Source organism: Plecotus auritus (assembly GCF_963455305.1).
Source record: "Plecotus auritus genome assembly, chromosome: 1".
In the NCBI taxonomy this organism is placed as follows: domain Eukaryota; kingdom Metazoa; phylum Chordata; class Mammalia; order Chiroptera; family Vespertilionidae; genus Plecotus; species Plecotus auritus.
Window position 1 is genome coordinate 26,780,020 of NC_137770.1, and position 27,979 is coordinate 26,807,998.

Consider the following 27,979-nt stretch of genomic DNA (forward strand, 5'->3'; position numbering starts at 1 on the left):
GTATGTACATTGGGCTATCATTTAAAAAAGATAAAAAAAAATCCCAAAATGATAGTAGTGGATGATGAATTACAGGTGATTTTTGTATTCTACTTTAACTTTCCATGTTTCCTAAACTTTCTGCACTGAGCATTTATTACTCTCTTAAACAAGTAACTTCACAAACTTTACAAGTTTGGGGATTCTCTCATAGTCCCATATATAGTATTGTTGGACACCATGTACGACTCCAATGTGTCAGGAACTACCAGGGCTACCTAATAGGTTAGTGACAATTAGCAGCAGCTCCAAGCCTGGAAAGGATTCATGCTACAGTTAGTTCTGATCATTTTGGAGAAATCTGAACAATTAGCCAATTTGGTCAAATCCTTTATGCTTTCCTTTGAACCAAAAGGAATCCCTAGAAGACCTAAGGAACTACTTCAATCATCAGGAGACCCTTTAGATGTTCCAGATCATCTCAACCACATAGTAGAGATCTCTCAGACTAGGATCAAGAGCACAGTTCTTATGGAATAAATAAGTTGAAGCATACACAGGCAGGAACCTTATTTATTGAACAAATAATAAGCATCTGCTGTGTTCCAGGCTCTCTGCTAGGTGCTGGAGATATGGTGAATAATGCTTAGTGCCTATTCTAGAGAAGTTTATAGTCTTGAGCAGGGTTTCCCCACCCTGGCGCTGCTGACATTCTGAGCTAAATGATTCTTTGGGGTGGGGGGTGAGGGGGTTGTCCTGTGCATTGCAGGATGTAAAACAGCATCTCTACTCACTAGATGCCAATAGCACACATTCCCAATGTGATAATCAAAAATGTCTCCAGAGATATTGCCAAATGTGCCCTGGAAGGCAAAATCACCCTGGGTTAAGAACCACTCATCTAGAGTACTGCTGTCCAGTACTGCTGTAACGATGAAACTGTTAGATATCTAGGCTGTCCAATATAGTTACACTAGCAACATGTGCTTACTGAGGTTATGAAATGTGGCTAGTACAATTGAGGATCTGAATTGTTAATTTTATTTAATTTTAATGTAGTCACACATGGCCAGTGACTACTCTATTGGACAGCGCTGGTCTAGAGGACCTCCAATATCCCAATAAACGTGATCCTGGCTTTCACTTCTAGTGTCAGACCTCTTTCTCCTCATTCTCAGCTCTTTGTTCCTCCACAAGCACCTATTTCATTCGGTCCTGTATGAATTCTACTTTTGGGGAACCTATCTGCCTCCATCGTTAATGTTAATGCATTATACATAGGTAGGGGCTGTGCCTAAATTACGTCAGGGTCCTAAATCTCATCCTATTGTCGTAAAGTCTGGCATGCAATTGAGAATTTCTGAACAATGGGAACTGTCCTCAGAATCCGGGAGGGCCAGAGAAAAGTCCAGGAGAGCGGGCGGCAAGGTGTCAGTCAGCCAACCCCTGCGGTCCCCAGGCCCGAATCCCGAGAGAGGACCCCAGAGTGGGTTCTCCTTACTTCTTCTTATCTTTGTCTTTGTTCTTGCCTTTCCCTTTGCTCTTGCCCCTAATCGGCATCTTGGCTTCTCCAAGGGCCGGGCTGTCTTGGCGGTTTCCCCGCCGCCGCCCAGCCCGGGTTTGTCTCGAAGGGAACCAGCACGCCGGGCTGGTAACTTTCCGCGCCGGCCGTTGCTAGTGCCCGGAGAGCGCATGCGCTCTGACGTGACTCCCACGCCGCCGCGCGGCGGGCGCCCAGTCAGCGGGCCGGGCGCGGAGGGCGGGGCGGAGATCGCTCCGAGGGCGGCGGGCGGCCGCGCCGGGGCGGCGCGTACGGTGAGTGTGCGAGTAGTGGAGGGACAGACCCTTTCCTGGGGCTGGGAGGGGAGACCGGGACAAGCTAGCCCCAGCCCGCGGCGCGACGTCCTGGGGCCGGGCGTCTCAGACGGCGCGAGGTCGAGGCGCCCTCGCCTCGGGAGTCTTGCTACCGTACAGGTCCGGCCGCCCCGCCAGTTTTGCAGCGTTCCGCGTCCCTGCTGCGCATCCTCCCATTTCCTCACGCCCAGCCTGCGTGGCCTCGGCCGCCAGACTGTGCTCCGCCGCAGGCTCTCCCGAGCCTGCCCTGACTCCTTTGGTTTCTTCCTTCCTCTTCAGGCTTCTAACTCTTGCTAATTTTGTAAGGGATGGCGCACGTAGTGGACTTTCGGGGGCCACACATTTTTTTTTGGTGAGGCGGTTGAGGACTTTTAGGAGACGGTGGTTGGAGTGAGGCTGGCAGCCTCCGGGAGCCGGGCAGCGCCCGCGGGCCTTTGGGAGCCGGGCGAGGAAACGAGTACTGCCACCTGGAGGCTACGGGGCTTTCAGGAGAGTCCTGGCGTCAGGTCCTCGGCCCCATTCTGTCCTGTACGGCCAACCCCAGAACCGGCCGCATTCCTACTTGCTAGTATCTCATGCGTCCGCAGCCCCTTTTTCTGTAGTTGCATAAAGTTGAAAGCTCTTGCTTCCCCACCCCGCTCTTGAGCACACCTGTGAAAAGGAGTACTCCAAAGTATTGTTCTTTTTCCTAGGCGGAGCTCTATGACTAAGCCTTCATTCAAGGAGAGTGAGTCATTAAGGCAGATAGGGAATTCTGGGTGCCCAGACAATAGTTAGGAAACTTGTGATTGAAGCTCAGCTGTGGGACGTCTTCCATTTCGAATTGAATTTAAAATTTCTTTTGAAACGTCATTGTGCATCTTCCCTCTCCATTTCCCTGGGGAAAACTTAATTACCGACACCCTTTCCAGAGGCCTTTGACCTCTGGTGCTCTCCCACACCCCCCCCCCCTTTTTTTTTTCATCGACTTAGTTTCGGTTTCTCAATTCTGTGGTTAGAGGGAACATGCTGGTTTGTTAATGAGCACTGAAAATCTTTTTAGACATACCATCTGCTAGCACGATCGTGGCTTACTCTATTTTTGGTGCATTTTCCCCTCTTTTGTATGTCACACTCCAGTGCGTCCACGGTGAATCACCATACATTGAAGTGGTTTCCTCTTGGTATGGAATCTATAAAGTTATGATTAATTTTGTATGTCTAAGGTTCTGAAAGTGCACTCTGTTGATAACCTGCAGAAAAGGAGTAGGGCATCTTCTATCACAGGCTATATTTGGAATGCATTCTAAAAATTAGTAACTGTAATATGAAATTCGGTTCAAGATTTTTGTTGTTTATACATAAGTTTACGGATTCATTTATAAACATGAAAATTTGATTGTAACAAGATTATTTCTTAATATGAGCATAGTAGTTTCTACTTGTATTTTGTAGTATGTACTTTATAGTTATTTTATCATACAGTACATTTTTATTGACTGTAAGGTTGAGTTTATAGTTAAACCATTGAGATCTGAATATGACTAAGAGAAATGTCCAGATTCATAGTGTAGTAGAGGTAGTTCTAGAATATAGTCTTCTGAACCTCTACATTCTCTGCCAAAAAACTTGATGTTATTATTCAGTCTTCCTCTTAGTAAGATATATCTGATAGTACAAATAGTACAGTAGGAAGTTGCAGGTTAGCAATTCATCTGAAAGCATTTCCTTCCATAATTTCTGGTAGTTTTACTATGAAATTTCAGGGTTATTTTGATGAATAAACCAGCCTTGTTTCATTGTTTAGAATGCTTGTCTTTTTAAAACTTGGAATAAGCCAAGTGTTTTGTTGACTTGGTTTTGTAATTCTTTTTTGCCCAGTTTGTGTTTTTTCTTTCATAAGAATTTGCTTTATTATTCTGACTCATAACTTATATATACATTGCCTATAGTCTTTGCAGCAATAATTACATTAGAAAATAAATAGCTTAAGAAGAAACACACACACAAAAGTGAATAAATATTTGCCAAGGTAAGTGTAAATGTTAGCACGACGTTGCTCCAAGCAGGAGGTGATTTAGGTCCAGCACCTCATGCAGTCCATCACCTGCCTCTTGGCCCACACTCAGACGGTGTCCCCTCCATACCTCTCAGCTGGGCAAGTTTAAGAATTTCATAAACTGTACATCTGCTAGCTGCTATCCTATATAATCCTCCTATCTAATAAAAGAATAATATGCAAATTGACCGTCACTCCAACACACAAGACAGCCGCCCCCATGTGGTCAAAGATGGCTGCCCCTATGTGGACACAAGATGGCTGCCACAAGATGGCCTGCAGGGGAGGACAGTTAGGGGCAACCAGGCCGGCAGGGGAGGACAGTTAGGGGCAATTGGGCCGGCAAGGGACGGCAGTTAGGGGCGACCTGGCTGGCAAGGGAGGGAAGTTAGGGGTGACCGGGCCAGCAGGGGAGGGCAGTTGGGGGTGACCAGGCCAGCAGGGGAGGGCATTTAGGGGCAACCAGGCTGGCAAGGAAGGGCAGTTGGGGTGACCAGGCCAGCAGGGGAGGACAGTTAGGGGCTACCAGGCCAGCAGGGGAGGGCAGTTAGGGGCATTCTGGCGGGCAGGGGAGTGGTTAGGGGGTGATCAGGCTGTCAGGCAGGCAGGCAGGCGAGCGGTTGGGAGCCAGCAGTCCTGGATTGTGAGAGGGATGTCCCAGATTGGAGAGGGTGCAGGCTGGGCTGAGGGACACCCTCTTCCTCCTCCCCCCCCAATCCCATGCACAATTTTCATGCACCAGGCCTCTAGTCCTATATGATAAAAGAGTAATATGCAAATTGACCGTCACTCCAACACACAAGATGGCTGCCTCGTGTGGACACAAGATGGCCAGCAGGGGCCGGCAGTTGGGAGGGACCAGGCCTGCAAGGGAGGGCAGTTGTGGGCGATCAGGCCAGCAGGGGAGGGCAGTGGGGAGGGACCAGGCCTGCAAGGGAGGGCAGTTGTGGGCGATCAGGCCAGCAGGGGAGGGCAGTTAGGGGTGACCAGGCCAGCAGAGGAGGGAAGTTGGGGGCAACTGGGCCTGCAGGTAAGGGCAGTTGGGGGGGGGACCCAGGCCTGCAGGGGAGAGTAGTTGTGGGGGACCAGGCCTGCAGGGGAGGGAAGTTAGGGGCAATCAAGCTGGCAGGGAAGCAGTTAGGCATCAATCAGGCTGGCAGGGGAGTGGTTAGGGGGTGATCAGGCTGGCAGGCAGAAGCAGTTAGGGGCAATCAGGCAGAGTCAGGCAGTGGTTGGGAGCCAGCAGTCTTGAATTGTGAGAGGGATGTCCAAATGCCCATTTAGGCCTGATCCCGGTAGGGGTCCCAGATTGGAGAGGTTGCAGGCTGGGCTGAGGGACACCCCCACTCCCCGTGCACGAATTTCGTGCACCGGGCCTCTAGTATGATATAAATATAGAATACTGTTAAATAGGTATTATATTGTGATGTAACCAGTTTGTTTATATCCCTGAAGGAATAAGAAATCCTAGAGATCAAAGATTTATTCTTAAAATTTTTAAATTTGTTTTTTAAATATTCACTCTTATTTTTATACAGATGATTATTATGTATTGGCAGTTTTTATTTGAGAAAGGAGAATGCAAAGATAATGAAGATTTTGAGTTTTGAATTAGGAAATATGTGATGTCACTAATAGAAACAGGAAATTAGAAGAGGAAATCCAAGTGGTGCTGAGGAAGGGAAATGTTTGGAGATGCCAGTTTGAAGTGTCTCTTTTTTTGAGTTCAGTGTATTTAAAAGGAAAACTTAATGAAAATGTCAAGATTTGTAGGATTCCAAGTGAATATCTGGAGAAGAAATGCTTATTTATTTCGTTTTTTGAATCCTCACTTTAGGATATTATTTTATTGATTTTAGAGAGGAAGGAATAGAGAGAAACACCAATGTGAGAGAGAAACATTGAGTGTTTGCCTCCCATACCCACCCTGACCAGGGGTTGAACTCACAATGTAGGTATGTGCCCTGACCAGGAATCGAATCCACAACCTTTTTGATGTACAGGACAGTGCCCCAATCAACTAAGCCACTTGGCCAGGGTGCTCTTCTTTTTTAACTTAAAATAGTTTTTTTTTAAATTACAGTTGACATACAATAATATATTAGTTTCGTGTGTACAATATAGTGATTAGACATTATATAACTTATGAAGTGATCACCTTGATAAATCTGACACCATACATAGTTATTACAATACTAGAAGCCCGTTGCAGGAAGATTCCTGCAAGAATAGGGCTTCCTGCAGCTGTCTTTGCCACCCCGCCTGCTTCCCTCCCATCTCCACTGCCCCGCCTGCTTCCCTCCCATCTCTGCCGCCCTGCCTGCTTCCCTCCCTTCTGCAGGGCTTGGCTTCCTTATGCTGTCTTCAGTCTTCGCTCTGCGTCAGGATATGCAAATTAACAGACATATTGGTTGGGTTAATTTGCATACCCACGCCTGATTGGATGGTGGGCGTGGCTTGTGGGCATAGTGGAGGTACAGTCAATTTGCATGTTTCTCTTTTATTAGATAGGATTATTGACTATATTCCCTAAGCTGTACTTTATATTCCCATGACCGTTTTTAATAACTCGCAATTTGCACATGTTAATCCCTTCCCATTTTCTACCCATCCCTTCAACCCCCTTCCCATCTGGCAGCCATCAAAATGTTCTCTGTAGCCCTACTCAGTTTGCTCAGTGGTTAGAGCATCTGCCCACGGACTGAAGGATTTGGGGTTCATTTCTGGTCAGGGGTACGTACCTTGGTTGCAGGCTTGATTCCCAGCCCCCATCAGGGTATGTGTGGGAGGCAGCCAATTGATGTCTCTCTCACATTGATGTCTCTCTCTCTCTGTCTCACCTCCTCCCTTCTACTCTCCCTAAAAAAAAAAAATCAATGAAAAAGTATCTCTAGATGAGGATTAAAAATAATAAAACAAAACAAAAATGTTTTCTGTATCTATAAGTTTCAGTTTTATTTGTTTATTTTATTTTTTTAGATTGTACATATAAATGAAATCATATGGTATTTGTCTTTCTCTTATTTCACTTAACACAATATCCTCTATGTCTGTTCATGTTGTCACAAATGGCAAGATTTCATTCTTTTTTTATGGATGAACTAGAGGCCCGGTGCACGAAATTCATGCACAGGTAAGGTCCCTAGGCCTGGCTGGCGATCAGGGCCAATCGGGGCCTTCCTTCCCCTGGCTGCCGGCCACCAGCCAGGGCCTTCCTTTGTTTTGCGCCACCCCCTGGTGGTCAGTGCACATCATAGTGAGTGGTCGAACTCCCTGTTTGTCGAACTCCTGAGGGGACAATTTGCATATTAGCCTTTTATTATATGGGCTAATATTCCATTGTATATAGCAGGCGTCCTCAAACTATGGCCCGCGGGCCACATGCGGCCCTCCAAAGACATTTATCCGGCCCGCTGGGTGCCGCTGCCTGTCCTGCTTAGCAGCCGACTCGTCCCGGGCCCACAGTGCGCATAGGAATTTGTTCATAGTTTTTTTTTTTAAACTATAGTCCAGCCCTCCAGTGGTCTGAAGGACAGTGAACTGGCCCCCTGTTTAAAAAGTTTGAGGACCCCTGGTATATAGTATGTACCATACATACGATCTTGTATGTATCTATTCATCTATCAATGGGCACTTAGGTTGCTTCCATATTTTGGCTATTGTAAATAATGCTGCAATGAACATAGGGATGCATATGTCTTTTCCAATTAGTGTTTTGGATTTCTTCAGGTAAATACCCAGAAGTGGAATTGCTAAGTCCTTCTTCATCTCCTGCTATAGCCTTCGTTTTAAAGTCTATTTTGTCTGAAGAAAGTATTGCAACCCCAGCTTTTTTCCATTTTTATTTGCATTTAATATATTTTTCCATACCTTTACTTTCAGTCTATATGTGTCTTTCGATCTGAAGCGGGTCTTTTGTAGGCAGCATATGTATGGGTCTTTTTTTTCTTATCCATTCAATTACCCTATGTCTTTTGATTGGAGCATTTAATTCATTTACATTCAAAGTAACTATTGATAGCTGTGTAGTTATTGCCATTTCATTATTTATATTTTTTTATCTTTTTAACTTTTGCTACTTAAAGAAGTCCCTTTAACATTTCTTGTAATACTGGTTTGGTAAGGATGAACTCCTTTACCTTTTTCTTGTCTGGGAAGCCCTTTACCTCTTCTTTAAGTCTAAATGACAATTTTGCTGGGTAATCTTATTTTTAGGTCCTTGCTGTTCATAATTTTGAATACTTATTTCAATCCCTTCTGGCCTGCAAAGTTTCTGTTGTGAAATCAGCTGACAGTCTTATGGGAGCTCCCTTCTAGGTACCTAACTGCTTTTATCTTGCTGCTTTTAAGATTCTCTTATCTTTAATCTTTTGCATTTTAATTATGATGCGTCTTGGTGTGGGCCTCTTTGGCTTCATTTTGTTTGGGACTTTCTGTGCTTTCTGGACTTGTCTATTTCCTTTACCGTATTAGGGAAGTTTTCAGTCATTATTTCTTCAAATAAATTTTCAATTCCTTGCTCTATCTCTTCTCCTTCAGGAACCCCTATGATCTGAATGTTGGAGTGCTTTATGTTGTCCTGGAGTTCCCTTAATTATCCTCTTTAAAAAATTTTTTTTTTTTCTGTTCTGAGTGGATATTTACCACTACTTTGTCTTTCTAATTGCCACTCCTCCTACCAGTCTCAATGTGGCTTGTTCTGTATATTTCTTAATTTTAGGACTTCTTTTCAGCTAATCTCAGGCAGTTCTAAAGGATGGTTGTTTTGTAGTTTAGTTATAATTTTGATATGGTCATGGAAGGAGGCCAGCACAGCATTTACCTGCTCCACCATCTTGACCGAAAGTCCCTTAGAGAAGTGTTTAAGTTGTAGTCAACAAAATGTAAGAAGATTTTTCTTTAAAATGTTTGCCCTGTAGTTGGAATTTATAGCATTGTTCAATTCTCTCTTGCATGTATAATTTTCAGGCTTATGTTGCATAGATAAGTTTAACTTTCTCTTTCTGAAAGAATGGACGATACTATATAAATTCAAATGCTAAAGAATATTTTCTGAGTATCAGTACTACCCTTCAGAATTTAAATTGTAATTGGCTGTGTGCTGAGGTGTTAGCTCAGGGAAAGAGTGTTGTCATAACTGTTACTCTTTTGAAATAGTAGCCACCATTTTTCTGCTTATGGTCTTATATTTGAAATGCTCAGTTCCCTCTGCTCTTAATTTTTTTTTTACTACAGTAAAATATGTATAACAAAAATTGACATTTTAACCATTCTAAGTGTATAATTCAGTAGTATGAATTACATTCATAGTGTTGCACAACCATAATTACTATTTCCAAAACTTTTTTATCAACCCAAACAGAAACTCTGGACTTGTTAAGTAATAGCTCTCATTTTTCTCTCCCCCACCCCTTGGAAACCTCTAATCTACTTTCTCTTAATGCATTTGCCTATTTGTTATTTCATTTAAGTGAAATCATATAATATTTGTCTGTTTGTGTCTGGCTTCTTTCACTTAGCATAACATTTTTTTAAAATATATTTTATTGATTTTTTTACAGAGAGGAAGGGATAGAGATAGAGAGTAAGAAACATCGATGAGAGAGAAACATCGATCAGCTGCCTCCTGCACACCCCCTACTGGGGATGTGCCCACAACCAAGGTACATGCCCTTGACCGGAATCGAACCTGGGGCCCTTCAGTCCACAGGCCGATGCTCTAGCCACTGAGCAAAACTGGTTAGTGCTAGCATAACATTTTCTAGGTCTATCCATGTTGTAGAAGGTGTCAGAACTTCATTCCTTTTTATAGCTAAAGTAGAGGCCCAGTGCACGAATTCATGCACCGGTGGGGTGCCTCGGCCTGGCCTGCGGGATAGGGTTGAAACCAGTTCTCCAACATCCCTTGAGGGGTTCCGGATTGCGAGGGGGCACAGGCCAGGCCGAGGGACACCACTGGTGCACGATTGGGGCCAGGGAGGGACATGAGAGGTTGGCTAGCCGGGGAGGCACTGCAGGAGGGCTCCAGCACGTGTCCAGCCTGTCTAGCTCAGTCCGGATCAGCCGAACCCCAGCAGCAAGCTCACCTACTGGTCAGAGCGTCTTCCCCTTGGTAGTTAGTGCCCATCATAGTGACTGGTTGACTGTCTTCCCTCAGGTGGTCAGTGCACGTGATAACAACTGGTCAACCAGTCAACTGTCTGCCCCCTGGTGGTCAGTGCACATCATAGCAAGCGGTTGAGTGGCCTTAGCATATCATTAGCATATTACGCTTTGATTGGTTGAACGGACGACTGGATGACCAGACACAGCATATTAGGCTTTTATTATATAGGACTAGGGGCCCAGTGCACAAATTCATGCACCTTGAAAGGAACTGTGGGCCGCGAGGCTGCAGTGGGCACAGGGGTGGGCCTTGGCCCATCCTTCTTGCTGCCGCCTGGACCCTCCTGCTGTGGCCTCTAGTCCCCTTTCTGCCAGCAGCCCCACTCCAGCTGTAGCCACTCCCATGTGCTGACAGCGCTGGCCCGCTTGCACCCGCTGACAGTGCAGAGCGATTGGGGCCAGTGCCAGCAGCAGGTGTGAGTGGGGCCGGAACCGGCAGTGGGTGTGAGCAGCGGCTCCGGCACTGGTAGTGGGTTTGAGTGGGGCCATCACCGGCAGCAGGTGTGAGCAGTGGCTACTGGTCCCCATCGCCCCTCAGAAGCAGGGGGAGGTGGAAAAGCCCTGAGGGGTGATTGGGGCTGGCGCTCTGGGGCCAGTGCTGGCAGCGGGTGTGAGTGGGGCTAGCACTGGCAGCAGGTGCAAGTGCCGGGCGGGACCAGGGCGTGCGAGAGCAAAGAATTTTCAGTAACTACCAGAGGCTCGCCCCCATGACAGCGACTGGTGCCCCACCTTGGTCTGGCACCCCCACTCACCTGCTCCACCATCCTGCCGCAGCCAATGCCCACCATGTTCTGCGCGCACCCCCTGGTGGTTAGCACATGTCATAGTGACTGGTTGTTCGGTTCTGCGTTTCAGTCTATTTGAAAATTAGGGTTTTATATATATAGATAATATTCCATCGTATCTACATGTATATTACTTTGTTTACACATCATTTTGTTTATTTTGTTTGTTTTCACCTCTGGCTGTTGTGAATAATGCTGCAGTGAACACTGGCATAGAAATATCTCTTTGAATCCCTGTTTTCAATTCTTGTGGATGTGTATTTAGGACTGGGATTGACTTGGTCCCTTTTAACCATATACTCATACATGTAATAGTAAGTGGCTGTTCTTGATTACACTTGGAAAACACAACTGGCATTTGAGTTCTTCATAGGCAGAAAGTGCATAAATAGACTTTGTATACTTTATGGATTAACTCCTTAGTCACTGCCCTCCCATACATTTACACAGAAATATACACTAGCTTTTGGAGTCTGACTTTCCTTCTTTTGTTGTTGCTGATTTTATTCCTTTCTGTAGGTATTTCTTTCCACATCCAGCACAGCTAGAGAGCGGGTCCAGTTCCTGAGTAGGGGCGGCTGGGGGTTGAAAAATAAAAGAAAGAAAGAGACAAGACACAAAATAGAAGGAAAAAGCTGGGAACTGGGTGGGACCACTGCCCTCTTCTGCTGGAGAGACAATGACCCAGAGCCAATCCAGCGAGTTTATTTTATACCCCCAAATACCAGGAAGTTTCACCAAAAGTCAAGACCAAGGAGATTATTTGCATTCTTGAGTAGGCCTGAGCATTCCTGGTGCTTGACTGGATTTACATATCAAAAACACACTCCTCAACTCCTGGGCAAAGGTAAGAGTCAGTGCTGATAACACATCTGCCTTTTTGGTAAATGTGTATCCAAGACGTGGCTTTGCCTGTCGCCTTGGGTTCAGCTGACAATAATTAAAGAATGCCCATGTGCCTTCCCAGGCGCTGTCTACACTTGCTTTCAGTCTTTCTCATATTTTTCTTTTTCAATTTAACATATTTGAAGCAGTAGCTATTTTTTAGTTGATAACAAGAAAGGGGAAATATGTTTTCACATCTCTTCCCTAAAACTCCAGTATAAACTGTGACAAATAGCAATTAGTCTTTTGCAATAAGTGCCTCCCACAATCAATATGTGTTTGGAGGTAGGGATAGTTTATGACCTTAGGTTTTCATTATATTTGCTCATTGGGGCACTATTAACCTCCTCCCAGTTGATAGTGTTTTCTTAATCTAAAGGACTTTCACTTTTAATGAACAGCTTGTGACTTGTGACGAATGAGAGGCATTGATAGCAACAGCTTTCCCCATGTAATGAATATTATAGTTAAGTCAAACCCCAAACAGTGAAGAGTGAAGTCATGCACTACCTGATCTCATTTTGTATAACACTCAAATGGTTTCATTGTACAGAATGGGCCTTTTGACACTTGTGTAATAATTTTTTAAAATATAAATATACTAGAGACCTGGTGCATGAAAATCATGCACTGGGAGTGGTCCCTCAGCCCGGCTTATGCCCTCTTGCAGTCCAGGACCCCCCAGGGATCGGGCCTAAGCCAGCAGTCAAACATCCCTCTCGCAGTCCGGGGGCTCTCGCAGTCTGGGACTCCTCACTCCTTACCACCCACCTGCAGCGGAGCCTCTCCCACCACCGCCGCTATGGTTGCCAGCCATGAGCCCGGCTTCTGTCTGAGGGGCGTTCCCCCTGTGGGAGCTCACTGACCACCAGGGGGCAGCTCCTGCGTTGAGCGTCTGCCCCCTGGTGGTCAGAGCACATCATAGCGACCGGTTGTTCCACTGTTTAGTCTATTTGGATATTAGGGTTTTATTATATAGGATTTTTGTTGATTTCAGAGAGGCAGGGAGAGAGATAGAAATACCAGTGATGAGAGAGAATCTCTGGTCAGCTGCCTCCTGCATGCCCCCCACTGGGGATCAAGCCTGCAACCCGGGCATGTGCCCTTGACTAGAATCTAACCCAGGACCCTTTCGTCCACAGGCCGATGCTCTATCCACTGAGCCAAACCTGCCAGGGCTGTCTAATGATGTTTTGATTAAAATGTGATGAAGTACAGAAATAAATTATCTGTTTATAGGAAAGAATTTTATACTTATTGGTAACCACCAATGCATCAATCCTAATTCCTTTATTGGGATTTAGAGTATTTGATCTTAGGGGTGGAGAGTCCTAAAAGATATAACCATCCTTCTGATCTGTGAATTAGATTTGGGCTTAGCCCTTGGGGTAAGAATCCTCCTCTCACCAGCATGAGACAATTCATGTTGGGAAGTTCTTCCTATTCAGTCTCTGCTCTTGTAGTTTCCAGGTCTCAGCATAGCTCCTTGGCAATGATCTAATAAAAGTTTATTTTTAAAAAAGTACTTATTAATTTTAGAGAGAGGAGAGAGAGATTGATTTTGTTACTCGACTTAATTTATGCATTCATTGATTGCTTCTTGTATATATGCTCTGACTGGGGATCAAACCTGCAGCCTTGGCATATTGGAATGACATTCTAATCAATTGATCTACCCAACTAAGGCTAAAAGTTGATTTTTAATAAACCTTTTATTTAGTTGATATTTGAAAAATATTTGTTATAAAAAATTTCAGTGGTTTTCAATTCTGTTCTAGTTGTTGTCTCTTTCTACCAAATATCTCTTCGGTACTTAAGTATTAATGCTACTATTGTATGATTGGAAACATTTTTTCTTTATGTAGCATGAAAGAAGTTGCTATTCTGTTAATATAAATATTTTCACTCTATATCTTCCTTGATTTAGTATTTAATTTCACTGTTAGGTTTATTATTCAGTTATTAACTGGTATCTATAATCTTCAATCTGATGATTCTTTTATTCCTACTCTTTCGTAAATATATCTGACTTCTATTTAAAGTATTTAAATTTATTTTCTCTCATAAGAACACAGAGGACATTGTGTGAGTTTTCTGATATTAATTATTTTCATTAAGTAAGATTTTGTGACAGTAACAGAAAAAGTGAAAAGCTTCAAATGGTGGGACATGATATTTTCAGAGACGTTAAAAGTCCATATTGTTACCCTAACCGGTTTGGCTCAGTGGATAGAGCATCGGTCTGCGGACTCAAGGGTCCCAGGTTCGATTCTGGTCAAGGGCATGTACCTTGGTTGCAGGCACATCCCCAGTAGGGGGAGTGCAGGAGGCAGCTGATCGATGTTTCTCTCCCATTGATGTTTCTAACACTCTATCCCTCTCCCTTCCTCTCTGTAAAAAATCAATAAAATGTATTTTTTTAAAAAAATAATAAAGTCCATATTGTTTTTTATTTTTAAGAGTTAATATCTTTGCAATAATATATACTTCCTAAAATAAGAAGTATGTAAGCTGTGTTAATAGAAATATAAATAAACTGCAAAAAAGCTGAACATAAAATATCATGCAAATACTGTATGTAACTTACTGTAGCGCAGTCTCTAAGATGGCCCCCAATGATCCTCACCTCCTTATATTCATGCCCTTGTGTAGTCCCCTCACATATTTCACCACGTTTGATCTGTATGACCAATGGAATATGGGGGGAATGATAGTGTATAAATAAGGCCAAGTCTTAAAAAACATTGCTCCTTCTGCCTTGCTCTCTCTTGAATTGCCCACTCTGGAGGAAGCCAGCCACCAATCATGTTGTGAAGTTATTCAAGGCCCTATGGAGAGGCTGCATGAGAAACAGCTGAGGCTTTCATTCAACATTCACCCATCAGCTTGCCAACCATTAAGTGAGCCATCTTGGAGGTGGGTCCTCAGCCTCAGTGAAGCCTTCAGATGATTGCAGGCCCAGTATCAGAAGAGACCCTAAACCAGAATTGTCCAATTAAGCCACTCTCAAATTTCTGAACTACAGGAATTGTGAGATAATAAATGTTTATTGTTTTAAGCACTAAGTTTTAGGGTTATTTGTTGTGTAGCAATAGATAACTAATGTACAACGTCTTCAAATATTTGTTGGTTTAATAAATAGAAAAGGATTTGGACAATAAGCAATGTTTATTGTCCTTTAGATTTTTTTTGAAAGTTAGTTTATCATAAGTTTAATGATTTGAAAGTCTTTAAAGAAATTCAATTTAGCTATACAACTAATAGATTCAGAAAAATAAAAATATAGTTTCTTCTAAAACAATATAACTGGATTTAGGTATTCATTAATTCAGCAATTTTCAACTGGTGTGCTGCAAGAATTTTTAAAACATAAAACACCTGTTTAGTCAGGGGCACTGACCTCTTTTCCCTTAGATTGTCAAATAAAAAAATGACAGCAGCCAACCCAATAGCCATCCAGTGTGAATGAATCAAAATTAAAGTTTTTTTTTGGTCAGATGGACAAAAAATATTTTTGGTGTGCCACAGAATTTTAGTTTATGTGTGTCATGAGATGAAAAAGGTTGAAAATTGCTGAATTAATCAATTATATTCTCTTAGAACTCTAACTATGAAAGTATTGTTTCTCCCTTTTTTATTTTTATTTTTTTAAAAAATATTTTTATTGATTTCAGAGAGGAAGGGAGAGGGAGAGAGAGATAAAAACACCAATGATGAAAGAGAATCATTGATCGGCTGCCTCCTGCACTCCCCTACTGGGCATCGAGCCCGAAACCCAGGCATGTACCTATGATTGTACTCGAACCCAGGACCCTTCAGTCTGCAGGCCGATGCTTTATCCACTGAGCCAAACCAGCTAGGGTCTATTGTCAGGTTTTTTTTTTAAATTTGTTTTTTATGTTTTTTATTTATTTCAGAGAGGAAGGGAGAGGGAGGGAGAGAGAGAGAAACATCAATGAGAGAGAACCATTGATCAGCTGCCTCCTGCACACCCTCCACTGGGGACCGGCCCGCAACCCAGGCATGTGCCCTGACCAGGAATCGAACCCAGGACCCTTCAGTCCACAGGCCAACGCTCTATCCACTGAGCCAAACTGGCCAGGGCTATTGTCAGTTTTTATTGAACACCTTTGGACACTCTTCTAGGTGCTTGGGCTATATCAATAAACAAAAAAGATTCCTCCTCTCAATAAGCTTATATTCTTGTCAGAGGAACACAGACAATAAACAGAATAAATAAGCTATCTGGAATGTGGTATGGAAAGAAGAAAAAGTAGATCAGAGTAGAGGGGATTGAGAAAATAGGTGGAGGAGATGGCACATGAAATGGGGCGGGGGGGGGGGAGTTACAGTATTAAAGATAGGCCTCAATAAGTGGCATGCATTTGCACAGTGATTTCAAGGAGTTGTAGGAATATATCATATATCAAGTGGATGTATGGAAAAGATTGTTCCAAACAAAGGCCCTGATGCAGGAGCATGTGTGACTTAAGTACAGAGGTCAGTGTGGGGAGAGTAAGATGAAACCTTAGTAGATGAGTTCAGAGAGGTAATGGTGAGGAAGGTGGAGCAGGTGGATCCATGAAGGCTATTGTTGGGACCTTGCTAGTTGGAGGGAAATTGGAAGCAATTGCTCAATTTTGGAGAGGAAAGAGACATGTTCTAATATTTTAAAAGGATGACTTCAGTTGCTTGTTAAAAATAGACTCATAAAGAGTGAGAATAAAAGCAGAGATCTGTTAGGACAATATTAGGGTAAACCACATGAGAGATGGTAGCTTGGGCTAAGGTAGTAGCAATGGAAGTGGTCAGAAACTCAGGTTCTGGAAATGTAATGAAGGTAGAACCAGCAGGAAACATCAGAAGCTTTTGGTCGTGTAAAGGAAGGAGATGAAACTGCTGTAAGACTTTCACATTCAGATGTCAGTCAACTTTCCAGCTTCGTCTCTGCTCTATGCTCTCCTCCTCACCGCCATTTTCATCTTTCACTAGAGCCATACTGCATGACCCTTCCTGGGTGACCTAGTGGTTAAAACTATGGACTCTGGAGTTAAACAATCTGGGTTTGATTTCTGGCTCTTTTCACTTACTACTTACTGTGTAGTCTTAAATTAATTTCTTAAGCCTCACTTTTCTCATTTATTGACTGGGGGTGTTAATAATAGAATCTGCTTCACAGTAGTATTGTGAGATTAAATGAGGTAATCCATGTGAAATACTTAACATAGTGCTTGGCAAGTATTAAGGTCTCAATAAATATTAGCTGCTATTATCTCAGATTGTTTTCCTTTGGTCACAGTCTTTCATCGGCATTAAATGCTAACCCTCCTTTTCCATACCCTCCTCCATTATAGTCTACTTCTTTTTTTGTGTCTCAAATTCACATGACAGATTCTTGAGGAAATTTAAAAATGAAATCAAATTATTCATAATTTCCCTACTGTCTGTTTTCACCTTTTTATAAGTCCTTCTGGTTTTTGTCCACATGTCTCCATTATTTATATAGTTACTGTTATTCATTTTTCTTTTTCCTTTTTTTTTAAAATATATGTATTCATTTCAGAGAGGAAGGGAGAGGGAGAAAGAGAAAGAAACATCAATGATGAGAGAGTCATTGATCAGCTGCCTCCTGCATTGCAGCCTGCAACCTGGGCATATGCCCTGACCGGGAATCAAACCATGGCCTCCTGGTTCAGAGATTGATGCTCAACCACTGAGCCATACCCGGCTGGACCTGTTCTTCATTTTTCATGACCAGTTCAAATGTCATCTTATGATGCCTTCTTAATCCGCCGGGTAGAGTAAATCCTGTGCTTTAGGCTCCTTTAGCATTTTTCTGATTAACTTAAAAGGTGTGTGTGTGTGTGTGTGTGTGTCTGTCGCCTCTGCCATACTTTTGAGTATCTTGAATAAAAAAGGTCTGTGTGTTCCCTTTTAATTTTCTGGCACCTAATACTTAGTAGGCATCCGCAGACATTTGTTGAATTAGACAAATGGAGCTTTCCAAGGCTCTCCACCCCAATCTTTCTTACATGTAACTGTTAGAGTCATATTTGTGACATTCCCTTGCTCAAAATCTCCAATGGTTTCTCATCACCTGCAGAGTAAAATTTAAACTCCTTAGCTGAGCCCTAGCTGGATAGCTCAGTTGTTTAGAACATCCTGATATTCTAAGGTTGTGGGTTTGATCCCTGGTCAGGGCACATACAAGAATCAACCAGCCAGTGCATAAACGAGTGGAGCAACAGATATATCTCTCTCTCCCTCTCTCTTTCTCTCCCCCCCCTCCTCCCCCCCTTAACTGAGAATTTGGTGCTTTACTATCTGATCTCAATTTGCCTTTCCAACTTTATTTCCTATAGTTAGTCAAACTGATCTGTTTACTATTCCCCAGGGACTCCCATGCCCTATCCTCTTTTTTTTTTTTTTTTTTTTCATCCATGTCTTGATTTATATTGTTTCCCCTCCTCCCCCCAAAAGCACCTCTCCTGTCCTAATTCCCTTTCTCAGGTGCCACCTCTTTCACAAAGCCTCTGCTCATCCCAGCTGGAAGTAATCTCTCCTTGCTTTGAAATCTCAGAACATGGTAACTTGTCACATTTTAACTTTACAGAGATACTTTTTTCCTGTTTAGTCTCTTAAAGGGCAGGTCTAAGACAGTTCATCTTTGTCTGCTCTACTTGTGAATAGCATTAGGCAACTGATAAGTTCTGGAGTGGCTAAACGAATGAATTAATATCTGAGTAAATAGGCTTCCTGGAATAGTACTCCTATCCATGGGCCGAGGTGGAGGATAATGGGGATTTGAGGATATGATACTTGCCATAATAAGATCCTGGGAAAGGGGGTACTCTCTGCCCAATGCTCCTGCAGATACCATTACTCCAATTATACCAAGTCCATTCTGGACACATTGACTGACATCTGACATGTTCCAGGCTCACTACTTGGCTTGAGAAATACGAACGATATGTACCTTCACCTTAGACACCCTTCAGATAGATAGCAAGGTGTCCCAGGGCTCTGGCCGTTGGTATTTGGTATGTAGTTGCTAAGTCATATCCCCAAGGGAGGCAGTGCTCACTGTGCTAAAATCTGTCACACATTTGCTTTATTAGAACTACATTGGCTTGGCTCTGCTTGGCTAACTTACGCTCTGGTTGGATTGACTAATCCATTCCCATAGTTTAGAAATTTTATCCCAGTTACATTTTAAACTTGATTTGTGTTTAATTTTTAACTTTATTAAAGCCAACTTTACTGTGGAGCTCAGAAAAATTGGCAGTTGGTACTTTTACATTTCACTGTTTTCAGACTTTCGGGTGGACCTTGCTAGTCATCTATCCCATTTCATTATTTTCCACTGTTAGGGAATACTGTGTCATTTTATTTAAGTCAATCAATATTGATACTTGCTTAGAGAGGAAATAGACATAAATAACAGTCAGGTGTCACCATGGTATTGTACATGTAAGAAAATCAAGTTCACTCATTTTGAAACATTTCAATGTCTCAGAACCATCCTTTCTCACACCTGCCCTCTATTCTGGTGCATCTTTATATTCCAGTCATTCTGAACTCTTTTAATATTTGAAGCTCTCAGAATTCTTTTTGTGTCACTTCACCAGGTTAATTTCTACCTCTGCTTCAGGACTCAAGCCTCTCATCCCTTAAGAAATCTACCACTCCCGCCCTAGCTGGTTTGGCTCAGGGGATAGAGAGTCAACCTGCGGACTGAGGGGTCCCAGGTTAGATTCCAGTCAAGGGCACATGCCCGGGTTGTGGGCTTGATCCCAGTCAAGGACACATGCTTGGGTTGTGGGCTCGATCCCCAGTGGGGGACATGCAGGAGGCAGCCAATCAATGATTCTCTCTCATCATTGATGTTTCTATCATTGATGTTTCTATCTCTCTCACCCTCTCCTTTCCTCTCTGAAATCAATAAAAACATATTAAAAAAAAAAAAAAAGAAACCTACCACTCCCTTCCCACCTCCATCCTTCCCCTTCTAGGATGAGTTACTTGCCTCTTATGTCTGTCTCTGTCACACACTGTGCCTCTTTCAGAGAACTTACCACAGTACATTATAGCTATTAGTTTACTTTTCTGTTTCTTCTAGCAAGCTGAAGTCTCCCCAATAAAAGGGCCCATATCTATTCCTCTTTTGTATCTAGAAGTTAGCCCATTGTCTGTTATATATTTGATACTCAGTAAATGCTTATCAATTAGACAATTCAGTGCCCAGCTTTCTAAACTCATTTCAAGGATGGAAGCTATCAGGAGTACTATTAACTTCTCTGTTATTGGACTGTGTTGTAAAAACATGAATTAGTAAGGATTTAATAACATTACATAGTTACGTATTTGTAATTGTAAAAATAACATTATTATTCCTTGCTCAGTTTCCTCTCCTTCTGGCATCCCTATTATGCGGATGTTGTTTCGTTTCGTGTTGTCCCAAAGTTCCCTTAGGCTCTCCTCCTGCTTTTTAATTTTTTTTTTTGTAGAAGCTGCTCTGCTTGGGTATTTTTTCCTACCTTGTCTTCTAGCTCACTGATGTGGTCCTCTGCTTCTTCTAGTCTACTGTTGATGCTTTCTATTGAGTTCTTTATAGCAGCGATGTCATTTTTCATTTCTTCTTGGTTCTTCATTTCCTCTTGGTTCTTACACATATTTTTAAATTTGTCTTCTATTCTTTTCATCCACCTTATGACAATTTCTCTGAATTCTTTCTCTGACAGGTTGCTTGCCTCCATTTCGTTTACTTCCTTTTCTGGTGATGCCTCCTTTTCTTTCATATGTGGGCTGATTCTTTGGCTCCCCATGATCTCTCTTCTCCAGGTGTCTGGTTATGTAGTTCTCTCTCTCCTTATCCCAGGCGAAATCTGACCTTTCCATGAGGGGGTGCAGAGCTCCTCTGAATCCGTGTGCTCGTGCCACTCGGGGACCAATGTTCTCAGGTTCGCAGCTGTTCGCTGGGTGCTGTAGTTGTAGATTCCTGGGATTTTCAGGCTTCCGATAACATCCACTTTCCCCTTCAAGATGGTGCAGTCTCTGCAGCAGAGCCGGTCACTCCGGGAGGGAACCCAGCAGCCGTGGGGGCTTTCCGGTCAGGGGAACCCCGTCCGGACAGTCTCCTGGAGTATAGCTGTCCCTCAACTCACCAACAAACACTCCCCGTGCGACCACACACACTCCCTTTGTTCTCTCACTCACAGACTATCTTGCAGTCTGCCTTCCCGTCGGCAGCCATCTTCCCTTCTTAAAAATAACATTATTAAATAACGTTGTAAAACATTCATTAGTGGGTAATTAATTTCCTGTGTAAAAAGAATACAGAATTCAGTTTCTGAGCAACTTCTATCCTATAAGCAATAATCTACTGGTTGGCACTTAACTATCATAAAAGTAGATGAACCAGACTATTGTGTACCCAGAAAAAAGGTGGATAAGGGAGGAGTGAAAGATAAAGAAGGGAGTGAGTTAGCAAAATGTCACACAGTTACTTGCAAACTAGCACAAAGGTGAATGTGCTTCATGAAGGTAGCTTGACTCAGAAGAGCTGAAATAGGAGCAAAGAGCAAAAGGCAACCAACAGGGAAAGCAAGAAGTCACAGGGAACAGGCAGGCACGCGAGCAGGTGAGCACCCAGATGGGACATGGGTCCTGTGGGGTTGTGGTCTCTCAGGCTCTGAGTGACAAGGAGGGAGGGAATCCAGAAGTGAAGCTCTGGAGAGGCAGACTAGGGAAGAATAGTGTTTACTATAGAGACAAAGATACACTGAAAAGACTTTAGAAGGATATGAGCATAGTGACAAACACTGGCTGGCACCAAAGTCTCAATGAAAAGAATTGAAGATGAGGCTTTGTTGGGAGTGAATAGGAGATAGAGAGCAAGAGATATTGAGAAGACCAATTCTGAAAGTAGTGGATTTAAATAAACTGATATATACTCACCAATTTATACAAAATAAACCTGACTATGTACATTATTTTCAGTAGCATATAAAACTTTTAATATAATGGACACATTTGGAGAAACACTTCTTCCTTGGAAGTTTGGAATCTTGGTCTTCCAAAGGGTAGGTAATCTCCTTTTGGAAAGAAGTCAGCTATTATATTCTTCTTAAGTGGGTGAGATTCAGTCCCTGAGCTATTGGAAACTGTTCTTCCCTTCAGGGTATTTATTCAACACCTACTTTGTGGTTGTTATGTTCCAGCACCAAGAACACATCATTGAACAAAACAGATATTTCTGCCTGTGTATAACTCACATTGGGAAGGGGGAACAGAAAGTATGAAAAAAAACACAAACACCCAAAATAGTAAATTATATAGTGCATTAGTAGATGAGACGTGCTATGGAGAAATATAACAGGGAAGGAAGGTAGATGTGTATGTGACTGGGTGGGTTGCATTTTATAGAGTGGACAAGAAAGGTCTCACTGAGAATCAGTGGCAATTGAGCAAAAACTAAAGAGAATGAGCAAGCTGTGCAGGCTGGTGTCATGTAAATAGGACACTATTCTATGTACTCTAAATTGTAAACCTTTCTATTACCATTCTTAAAGTAGCTAATCTTAAAAAATGAGATTAGAAGTGGTGTTAGAAGGTGGGGTTGAGAGCAAAAGAGGCATTTTATGTGTTCATCTTTTGCTTTCTTTAATATCTGTTTAGTTTTACTAGTACACTGAACACCTGGTTTGACTGCAGTTTTCACTCCATGAAAAAGGATACCTAGTATGCATTTTTTCCTTTTGAAATCTCTTTTGAAAGGCAAATTCTTGCTTAATGGAAATAGAAGATGGAAAGGTTTTTCAGAAACAATAATAATAGAGAAAATATGAATGAGCCCTGAAGAAGCTGCTGTACATCATTCATGGAGAGGGGGGAAGACTGGTGACTGGAAAGTCCCTAAATACACTTCCTGGGGGAGAAAAGGGATCAGGTATTGAATATGGTTTGAGCTCTGGACAAGGCCAGGATCTGTTAATGCTCAGAGAATCCTAAAGGTGGTTTCTGTTTTCAGTTATTTAGATTGATCTACATGACCAGCTTATTTTCTGTAAAAGAAGAATCAGCCAGAGTGAGTAATTTAAGATGTGCGTATGAATCTGGCCAGGCCCTGGTTTCAGTGGTTGATTTCCTGGGATGAAGTTTCCTTTGTGTAAGATTCTAAAAATTCTCCTTTCCTAACCAATAACTCTGATTTTTAACCTCAGGATAGAAGTTCAACCTTGAAGAGTGTTCAGACTGATAATTCTAACTCTGCCTTTGTAGTATCTCAGAACAACTCTATTTTAAATACTTTAAAATTCAAATGCAATTAATTTTAATTTGCTTTTATTTTATGTGTCATCTGTGGAGAATGATACATTTTGATATAGGAGATCAACAAACTTAAGTATGATTAAAAATCCTCACTCAGTATTCCAACTACACCGAGTATTGTGTTAGGGATAAGGGGACTGGGAAATGGGGACTTTGGAATTAGATCTTGTTTAACCAGTAACTATGGCTTATACAAGATGAATTTCAGAGATAAAGCTGGATAAGAAAACCTCCCAAAAAACTGTTTTGGCACATCAAAATGACAACTAAACTACCGAACAACCATCATTCAGAACCGTCTGAAATCTAGCTGAATGGAAATCCTATAACTAGGGATTTAAAGAAGAAGCCACATTAAGACTGGTATTAAGACTGGTACTAGGGGTGAGACATAGAACAGCTGGTCCCATATCCATGTGTAATGGATAAAAATTGGGAGGAATATCTTGGCTGCAGAGGTCCCCCCTGAGAAGCGAGGGGTCCCAGCCCCACACCCAGCCCCCCGGACCAGGGTTCTAGTACCTAGAAGAGAGATCCCCATAACTTCTGACTGTAAAAACCAGCAAGGATTATAGCTGAGTGAGATGGAGGACTGCCTCTTAAAGGGCCCACACTTGGACTACCTTGGTCTCACTCCCTCTGAGCTCCAGTGCTGGGGCAGCAGCTTGAAAGGAACCAGGGACATAAGGGGAAGAACTGAATTATCTGACAACAGGGCGAGAGTTTGGGTGACAGCTTTCTTCCAGGTTAAAGTGCCAGCGGAGGCCATTGTTCTTTTTTTGAGAACCCCTCCCCAGAGGCAGCATGAGGGAGCCATATCTGAGTTTTCCATCAACCTGGCTCACACTCTTTGCCCCACCCTGGTGATTCCTTGAACCCTACTCCACCCAACTTGTGGCCCACCCAAACTGTTTCCAGTGGCTTTTCGACATGAATGGTCTGTTTTGGCTTGTGCTTCAAATTTTCCTAAAATCTCTCAAGCAGCAGCTGGCCTCAGTGTGCCCCATACCTCTCACTAAGTGGCCACAGGTCCAGCACTAGTAGCAGGAACCTTGGTTTGCAGCTTGGTCTCGTCAGGGCACCTCCAAGCCCAGCACAAGTAGCAGCCATCTGCAGATCACTTTGTAGCTCATAGTGGGTGACCCCAGGCAGCAGCTGGCCTTGGCCTGAACCTCCTGGGAGGCCCAAAGTCAGTGCACCCAGTGGACAGCTTCAGACCACATTGAAGCACTACCCAATCACCTCCACATGTGACACACTTCAGAGGTGGACTCAGCAGGCACCAAGCCCCGCCGAAGTAAGTATTGCTCTGTGGGGTGGGCCCTGCACAGCTGATCTTCCACAGTCATTGGTGATCTTCCACAATCCTTGCAGCTAATTGACCTGGGGCTGTGGTTGGCAAACAGCAGCTTGCAAGCCACATGTGGCTCTTTGGCCCCTTGAGTGTTCTAACTCCACTTTTTCAAAATAGACTCACCCAGGCCGAAAACTGACTTCTGCGCATGGGCCACGAAGTTTCAATCGCACTGTACCGCACCCGCACGTGGTATTTTGTGGAAGAGCCATACTCAAGGGGCCAAAGAGCCACATGTGGCTCGCGAGCCGTGGTTTGCCAACCACGGCCCTGGGGGATAAATCCCTCCCATTGTTGTGCATACATCAATCAAGGCTCAACTACACAGGAGGGTGTACACAGCCCACCTGGGGCTGGGGTAGGAGAGTACAGTGTGCCGCAACCTTTTGTGGCAGGGGTTCAGGATCTGAAGAAGGGGCCAACACACAAATGAAAACATAGACAAGAAATATGAATTTAGAAGGCATGGGGGGCCAGGTGGAGACGTCTCTTGGGGAGGCACACTCAAACCTGGCCTTACCTGCTTTTTATTCAATTTTAGATACACATCTTGCGCTCAGTAAAGCATAGCAAACAGGTAGCAGACAGACCATCTTTAAGGTCATAAAGATCAGTAAGGTTCAGTAAACATTTACTTTGAGGCTATTAGGTCAAGAAATTGCTTCAAGCCACCACTATCTCAACACAGCCCTGCTAACGTCCGAGGTCCATCGGCCTTCCGCGTCCCTTGGTGCACTCTTATGACAATATTGGCAAAGCAGTGGCTTCCCGCAACAGTGCACCTAGAATGCCCAGCTCAGGTGCATAGGGAGGCTGTGCCACTGGACCCTATAGAACACCTAGTACATAAGGCCATTCTACCAAGCCCGAGAGATGTTGCAGCTCAACCTAATAGATAGAAACAAACACAGCGAGGCAGCCAAAATGAGGAAACAAAGAAACATGTTCCAAAGGAAAGAACAGAACCAGACACCAAAAAAAAAAAAAAAAAAAAAAAGAACTAGACAAAATGGAAACAATCTACTAGATGCAGAGTTCAAAACACTGGTTATAAGTATGCTCAATGAACTTAGTGAAAACTTCAACAAAGAGGGAGGAAACATAAAAATGGAGATAGAAAACATAAAAACCAGTCAGAAATGAAGACCACACTAACTGAAATGAATACATTATAGGGAGTCAACAGTGGAGTAGATGAAGCAGAGAATCAAGTCGGAGATTTGGAATATAAGGAAAGCAGAAAACAATCAGAACAGCAAAAAGAAAAGAGAATTCCCCTCCTCCCCCAACCCCCCCCCCAAAAAAAAATGAAGATAGTATAAGGAGTCTCTGGGACAACTTTGAATAATGGGAGTGCCAGAAGTAGAAGAGAGAACAAAAAATTGAAAACAGTCTGGCTGGTGTGGCTCTGTGGGTGAGTGTTGCCCTATGAACCAGGAGGTCACTGTTCTATTCCCAGTCAGGGCACATGCCCAGTTTGTGGACTTGATCCCCAGTGTGTGGCATGCAGGAGGCAGCTGATCAATGATTTTCTTTCACCATTGATGTTTCTATCTCTCCCGCTCCAGTCCTCTCTGAAATCAATAAAAAATATATATTTTTTAAAAAATTGAGCCCTAGCCAGTTTTGCTCAGTGGATAGAGCATCGGCCTGTGGACTGAAGAGTCCTGGGTATGATTCCGGATTCTGGTCAAGGGCACATGCCTCAGTTGCAGGCTCCCGGCTCTGGTCAACCAATCACTGTATCTCTCTCACATCGGTGTTTCTCTCTGTCTCTCCCTCTCCCTTCCACTCTCTCTCTAAAAATCAATGGATGGAAAAAATATCCTTGGGTGAGGAGAAAAACAAACAAATTGAAATCCTATTTGAAAAAAAATGACAGAAAACTTCCCTAACCTGGTGAAGGAAATAGATAAGATGAACCCAAAGAGGCCCACACCAAGACACATAATAATTAAAATGCAAAAGTTTAAAGATAAAGAGAATCTTAAAAGCAGCAAGATAAAAGCAGTTAGTTACCTAGAAGGGAGCTCCCATTAGACTATCAGCTGATTTCTCAACAGAATTTTGCAGGCCAGAAGAGAATGGCAAGAAATATTCAAAGTGATGAAAAGCAAGAACCTACAACCAAAATTACTCTACCCAGAAAAGCTATCATTTATAATGGAAGAAGAGAAAAAGGGCTTCCTAGACAAGAAAAAGCTAAAGGAGTTAATCACCATCAAACATTATTACATGAAATATTAAAGGGTCTTCTTGAAGAAGAAGAAAGATAAAAAGTAACCAAATCGCAATAAATACATATCAACAATTGAATCTAAAAAACGAGATAAACAAGCAGAACAGAAATAGACTTATAGATACAGAAAACATTGTCATGGTTGCCAAATTTGGGGATGGCTGGGAAGATGAGGGAAAACGGTGAGGGGATTAAGAAGTACAAATTGGTTGTTTCAGAATAGTCATGGGATGTAAATTACAGCATAAGAAATATAGTCAATAATATCCTATTAACTATGTATGGTGTCAAATGGGTATGAGATTTATCAGGATGATCACTTAGTAAGTTATATAAGGTCTAGTCACTGGGATATACACCTGAAACTAATATATAATATTATATGTCCACTGTAAGTGAGAAGTAAAAAAAATGATTTAAAAAATGTTTGAGCAAAGTACATAGGGGCAATTAAGGAAGCCTTAAATGTTAGAGGATAGCCCTGTCCAGTGTGCTCAGTGCAACAGAGGCATATGGCCCATCGGCCTTGAGTTTGACATGCTTGATAGAGTGTTAGCCGTGCACGGAAGGTTCTCAGGTTTGATTCCGATCAAGGGCATGTACCTGGGTTGCAGGTTTGGTCCCAGCCCTGGTCGGAGCAAGTGTGTAAGGCAACCCATAGATGTTTTTTCTCTCACTATCTCCTCCTACGCCTTCCTTCCCTTCCACTCTCTCTCTAAAAAAAAAATCAATGAAGAAAATATTCTCAGGTGAGGATTAAAAAATGTTAGAGGATAGATATAGCATTCTTCATTAATACTGGGGGAAAATACAGCCTATCCAGGAGACATTTTTCTGTGTCACCTTACTCTAGGTTTTCATTATCAATTGTATTCAACCTATGGTAACACAAATTCAAAACAAAGAATGCTGAGCACTAGTACTGAGTTTTATGCCTTTGCTAAGGACACATTAAGAAATATAGGAGTAACTTGCCAGAAGAGAGGCACTTTGGAATCAGGGAAAAAGAAAGGTTGGCAACAGTAAAGACTGTTTTCTGATAAAATCTCACCATTGCCCTAACCAATTTGGCTCCGTGGATCGAGCATTGGCCTGTGGACTGAAGGGTACCAGGTTCAATTCCAGTCAAGGGCACATACCCAGGTTGTAGGCTTGATCCCCAGTAGGGGGCATGCAGGAGGCAGCAGATCAATTACTCTCATTATTGATGTTTCTATCTCTCTCATCCTTCCTCTCGGAGATTAATAATAATAATCTCACCATTGACCTGCTTTATTACTTTCAGCAAGTTATTGAATGTCTCTGTGTTAATTTGTCCATCTGCCCTAAGTTCTTATGGGGATAACATG

General features: G+C 42.9%; 2 protein-coding genes across 7 annotated transcripts in view; one reads left to right on the plus strand and one right to left on the minus strand.

Annotated features, from left to right (window-relative positions):
- The window catches only part of BBOF1 (basal body orientation factor 1), a gene marked incomplete at its 5' end in the record, with an annotated part of 34,421 nt that extends 32,882 nt beyond the window's left edge, over window positions 1-1,539 (minus strand). Inside the window, one exon of the mRNA XM_080657053.1 lies at window positions 1,481-1,539. Coding sequence (XP_080513179.1) covers window positions 1,481-1,539 — 59 coding nt within the window. The remainder of the gene's footprint in view (window positions 1-1,480) is intronic.
- Window positions 1,540-1,721: 182 nt separating this feature from the next.
- ENTPD5 (ectonucleoside triphosphate diphosphohydrolase 5 (inactive)) overlaps window positions 1,722-27,979 on the plus strand; it is a 47,661-nt gene continuing 21,403 nt past the window's right edge. Inside the window, exons 1-2 of one of the 6 annotated variants that reach the window (XM_080647612.1) lie at window positions 21,288-21,346; window positions 22,736-22,792. In XM_080647612.1, the coding sequence (XP_080503738.1) occupies window positions 22,754-22,792 (39 nt within the window). In that variant the 5' untranslated portion in view covers window positions 21,288-21,346; window positions 22,736-22,753. Of the gene's footprint in view, window positions 1,795-21,202; window positions 21,347-22,735; window positions 22,874-27,979 lie in introns of those variants that run through there. The other 5 variants (XM_080647615.1, XM_080647613.1, XM_080647617.1 and 2 more) reach the window with 5 other exon arrangements.